Below are 5,673 nucleotides of genomic sequence, written 5' to 3' on the forward strand. Positions count from 1 at the left end.
TCCTTCCCCAGAGGCAATTGGGGAATCACAATTGTGATTTTCAGGCCACGTTTTTAGGCTTTTACCATGCACAGGTACCCACATTCACCAGGGTCCCAGACCAGCCACCCCACACCCCCACTTTGTTTATGAGGGGAAGATTAATTTTGTGTTTCCCAGGGTCCCATGGAATACCTTCTCCCTCCATCCACAGAGATCCCGAGCTGCATGTGGATGGGACGTGGGTGGGCGGAGAGACTCCTGGATACCTGACTTAAAACTTAAAAGAGGAGCTCTGCACACATGAATCAAGGACAGAGCTTTATTTATTTAGGAACCACATAACTGTATTGGAAGAAATGGCAAAACTGGAAGAAAAAAAAAGTGAACGTTTTGCAAGGGCAATATTGCAATATGTATGCTCGGTATGGTGATCAGGGGAAGTCACCCTGTGGCTCTGGGGAAAGCAGTCCAAACTCAGTTCTTACTGCCGTCCCCCAGGGTGAGCTTGTCGAAGAGGTACTCTGCCAGGCCGTCTGCTGGGGCCCCCATCTTGAGCAGGTTGGTGAGATGGTCCCCCAACTCCTTCATGGACTTGACTTGCTCGAGCAGGAGGTGACTCTCCAGGAAGTGGCACAGATGGGGATCCGCCTTGTCGGTGGCCAGCTGGTGCAGATCGAGCAGGCTCTGGTTGACGTTCTTCTCCAGCTGGAGCGCACACTCCACGGCCTTCAGGCCGCTCTCCCAGTCGTCGCGGTCTGGCTTCTTGATGTCGCCAAGGCGGAGGCGGCCTCCGCGCTGGTTCTGCAGCTGCATCAGCCTCTCGGCGTGCTCCCTCTTCTGGCGCGACTGCTGCAGGAACAGCTGGAAGAAGTGCTTCAGGGCCACGTCGTCCCTGTCGAAGTAGTAGGCCATCGACATGTACACGTAGGAGGCGTACAGCTCCAGGCAGATCTGGCCGTTGATGGCGGCCTCGCAGTCGGGGTGGTAGTTCTGGAGCACCTGCGAGGGCTGCGCGGTCGCCATGGCTGGAGGCGCGAAGGCGAAGGCGACCTCAAGGTGTTCCCAGAGTGGGTGACGAAGGCGCCGTTGGGTGAGCTCTGGCTCAGTGGCAGTTCTGGCTCGCGACCAAAATGGCGTCACACCAAATTGGGACTGTCCGTTATTTTACGGAGGTGGGGGAGATCCGTTTTACGTTACGTTACGTTGCGTTGCGTCACGTCACGTCACATTGTGTCACGTTACGTTACGTTATATTACTTTACGGTGGGTGGGGTAGCTGGGAGGGGCTCAAGCGTGGTGTTCTGGGTTGGATCAGGGCTTGGATGAATCCGGGAGACTGTGTGCTAAGCGTCTGCACTATATGATATTTTAAAACTTTATTCATGAATATAGATGCAAGCGTCTTAAGTTAATCATTTGCATGATTTCTTTGAGCAGCTTAATTGAATATTGTCCTAATGTGATTGTTTCATTAAATATAGTGCTTTTGGGGTCTCATTAGTTATGTTTAATATCGCACAGTTTTATTTGAATGTTAGATAAATCAGTGACTTCAACATCCATACTGATGACACTTCTGATAGCCTCCTCACTCGGTTCCTAGACTTAGTAACTCCAGTGACCTCCGCTTTTCTCTTGCTAGTCATGGTCTAGTTCACGCTGCTCTGACAGGAGAGCACCACCTCTAGAGCCTCAGTGAATCTTTCCACCTCTCCATCTTTCACTCTTTCTGAGCTTGTTCTTCACTCCCTTTATTCTCTCATCTCTTAATCTTTCAGCACAGTCCTAGAAGCACGTTCCTTCTGCCCTGTCTGGAGCCCGGTAGGACAGATTCAATGATCTCATCGCTGATATCCTAGATTTGCTCTCCCCCTTCACCTGGCTTGTCAATTACCTTGCTCTTGGCTAGGTACACACTTCCCTTTTCTCTGGCAGAAAACAAAAGGTTTAGGTGCGTTCTTAGAGAAAGCACTTACCCACGGGGATGTATTCATTCCCTCCAACCTCATTTGTTCTTTCACTGACACTCAACAAGTCTCTTTGTAAGCCCAATTATGTTGTATGGAATGAGCCACCGTGGTAGGGAATACCACTGATCTCAAATGGCCTTTCATTCATTCATTAATTCATTCAACAAATACTTATTGATTACCTGCTATGGCCCAGGCACTGGTCTAGGATTTGGGCATATATTAGTAACAAAGAGAAACAAAGTCTCTGTTTCCTTAGTGTTTGTATTCTAGTGGAGAAGCAGACAAAAACAAAACAAAACAAAACAACTACCATTTTTCCCCCTTATTGTCTCAAGTAAATACATACAAGATATTACACATGTGCATGGAAATAAAAAAGACGAAATACGTTCTTAGAATTCAAGGATATTATAGTGGGAGACAGAAGATCAACCTAGGTATTTATAATTAATTTGTGCATTAATTCAACAACCATTTATATACTCCAAATATGTGTCAGACGCTGTGTTTGATTCTTGAGATGTGCAGAAGAATCAAATGTGGTCTGTTCTCAAGTTATAAGACAGAATGACAGAATATTATAAGTACTCTCAGGTAAAGTTAGGATAAAATGCCTAATTTCACATAAAGATTTAATCCCATAGCTTTGATTAATGCACCTTTTTTGGTCTCTGTTTCTCTCTTGGAAGCTTATCCTATTTTATGATCAGAGTTTATGAAGAAAGAAAAGGATCACATATCAAATGTCCTGATGTAAACTTATTTAAACAGTTCTAGAGACATTTAATTGCTGATTCTGTAAAGAAATAAAATAACAACAGTGTCTATTTCATAAGTTGATTTTAATGATAAAATCACACACTAGAGGTGGAAGAGAATTACGTGGTCAGTTTCTGAGTGAGATAAAGTTGTATTCTGTATTTTCTTAACACCAGTGTTTAGTCTTAATGTAATTGTAGACTTTCAAAGTTTCCTTGGGAGATTTCAATTTAGACTTGATTGTAAGAATCTATTTAAGTAGGAGTCTTGATTTTGTAGAACATTTTCTCATTATTTCCCAAGATTATTTAATAATTAATTTCTACCTACAATTTTACACTCCAAATACTTGAAATAATAAGACTATTGAATGGTTATGTGTATACTAAGGAATGATAATGGTGTTTCTCAGATATTTCATCCCTCATCATTACCTCCTAGGGAAGAAAGTAATGGTAAAATATTTATTATAACTGAGAGAAACCCAAGGTTTAAAAACTAACTTTTCTAAGGGAAATCAATAAGCAAGCATGAGCTGGGACCTCAGATTTCCATGAAGAAAATATACATATATATAAGCAAAGCATTCCATTCAGTTTTTCTTTCGTGAGAAATATAAAACTATATATAAACATAGAATGAGAAAACTTCAGAGTAGATCATGTTTTTTAAAAATATGAATATAGGACTATAAGATAAAGATTTCTTTGAAATGTTTGTGGTCAATGTTTGTATTATATCAGTGTTAGTCATGGTTCACCAGAATAACAGAACGAACAGGAAGTGAACCATATGTACATCTATCTATCTATCTATCTATCTATCTATCTATCTATCTATCTATGGAATTGGTTCATGTGATTATGAAAGCTGACAAGTCCCCAAATCTGTAAGGAGCAAACTTGAGACCCAGGAATGCCGATGGTGTGGGTCCAGCCCAAAGGCCAGCAGGCTGGAGACCCAGGAAGTTCAAGTTGAAGGCAGGAAAAAACCAGTGTCCCAGCTTGAAGGCAGTCCAGCAGGAAGAGTTCCCTCTTACTCAGAGGAGGGTCAGCATTTTTGTTCTATTCAGGCCTTCAATTGATTGTGTGACGCTCACCCACATTCAGGAGAGCAGCCTGCTTTACTCAGTCTACTGTTTCAAATGTTAATCTCATGGAAAACCACCCTCACAGGCACACATGGAATAAGATTTGACTAAATATCTGGCTACCCCCTGGCCCAGTCAAGTTGACATATAAAATTAACCATCACAGTATTATTTATAATAAATTCAGGTCATCAAATAAAAAATCTAGTTATATAATCTGTAAAAACTCTTTTGACTTTCAGTTCCCTTCATCATTTAAACCTGTTACAGAACTAACAGTTACACAACTGATATTAGGCAATAAGTTCTGACTCAGTGTCAGTGATTATCTCTCATTCATTCAGTATATTTCTACTGAACATCTATTATATGCCAGGTATTTTTATTCATCCTAACACAAAAACTTGTTCTATAAACTCCTCACATTTGCATTTTTTTTTGCAGCTGAGTGCTGTTCAATGTTCCATGTAATCCCATCTTTAAAAATTAGTGCATGCGCTAGGCTTGATGATGTATTCATAAGGAAGTGGACCATGAGTAGCAGCAGTTGGTGGCTTATCTCACTCTCCATATATGTATGTGTGTGTGTGTGTGTGTGTGTGTGCATGCATATGTATAAATTAATCATTTAATGAGGGGTCATGAAAAGTGATATATCAATCCAAAATCAATATTATCTACCAAGTCAAAATCAATATTATCTGTCTTTGAGCTGTTCACTCTACATTATCTCATTACAGATACCCTCTGAGTTAACTTTTATTGTTATCACCCATATTTTACAGACAAAGAAATTGTAAATTAGAGAGGATGCAACATGCTCAAGTACACATCTTGTAAAGCAGAGAGTGACACTCTGAACAGTATTCCTCTCTAGATAGTTTGGAAAATTTGGCTGGACCATGAGGTCCTTTAGTACAAAGACTGCTTAACTTGTTTGATGCTAAATTTCACATAGAAGGGGCTCAAAAATATGAATTAAAGTATTGAGTGGTCTATTAAAAGCTTTAGTCTCGTTATTGCTCCAAATTAAAGCAATGAATGGGAGACATGTTGAATGTGTATTTAAACTGTTTCCTTTATAAAGAAGGAAAAAAAATCAAAGACACCCAATGGTGACAAATTACTATTATAATTTTACTTAAAATGCATAAACGTAAAGCCAGGTATAAAAATCTCTATGCTTAAGGGCATGCGTTTATAACTGTGAAACTAACAATTTATAAGTATATGCAGATACAACTATAAAACTAATAAAATTAAAATTAAGAAATTCCAATTAGGCATCAGATTACGCTTTTTGCCTTAAACACAATTACTTCTCGCTGAGAATAGATCTAGTTGCCAAGATGCAAGTTTTCTTTTGAGTGTGCCATGCTCAATGTACATTCTTCTTGACTGAAATGATTGACACGCTTTAGCTCATATGATGATTCATATGACGAGGGTTCATAGGGAAGAGGTTGTTGAAACTGCTTTCAGGTAGTGGAAGCCATCACTTAAATACTGTCTGTCCATGTTCTTTTTTATTAATTGGTGAAAAGTCAAGTGATAATTTATTCTGATGTTGTTTGTTGATTTCGTGAAGTATCATTAAAATCTCAATACCTTTGATAAGTGAAGGTGCTGAAGTGTTGTTCTATCAAACTATTTTTCATATTCCAGTCATCACTTTGAAAGGAAATTTTAGTCTTTGCAGCTGGTAAAATAAATCAATAGGACCGTAAGGATGGACATGGGACGATTGTCATTTTTACACCAGGACATGCCAATCTAGCAGCAATCACACTCAATGTAACTCAAAACCCACATGCAAATGTGGACACTGTATCTGTGTGGTTGTATTGAGCTATAAAGAGATCAAGATAA

The 5,673-nt window shown here is 39.9% G+C and overlaps 1 protein-coding gene across 1 annotated transcript; it reads right to left on the bottom strand.

Moving 5' to 3' along the window:
* Nucleotides 1-287: 287 nt before the first annotated feature.
* Nucleotides 288-1,157, bottom strand: LOC138921910 (ferritin heavy chain-like). Its single transcript, XM_070257816.1, has one exon. It carries the CDS (start codon nt 1,003-1,005, stop codon nt 457-459), a length of 549 nt encoding a protein of 182 aa, XP_070113917.1. The 5' UTR covers nt 1,006-1,157; the 3' UTR covers nt 288-456.
* Between the last annotated feature and the right edge of the window lie 4,516 nt (nt 1,158-5,673).

The sequence above is a fragment of the Equus caballus genome, chromosome X, assembly GCF_041296265.1.
Source record: "Equus caballus isolate H_3958 breed thoroughbred chromosome X, TB-T2T, whole genome shotgun sequence".
NCBI lineage: Eukaryota > Metazoa > Chordata > Mammalia > Perissodactyla > Equidae > Equus > Equus caballus.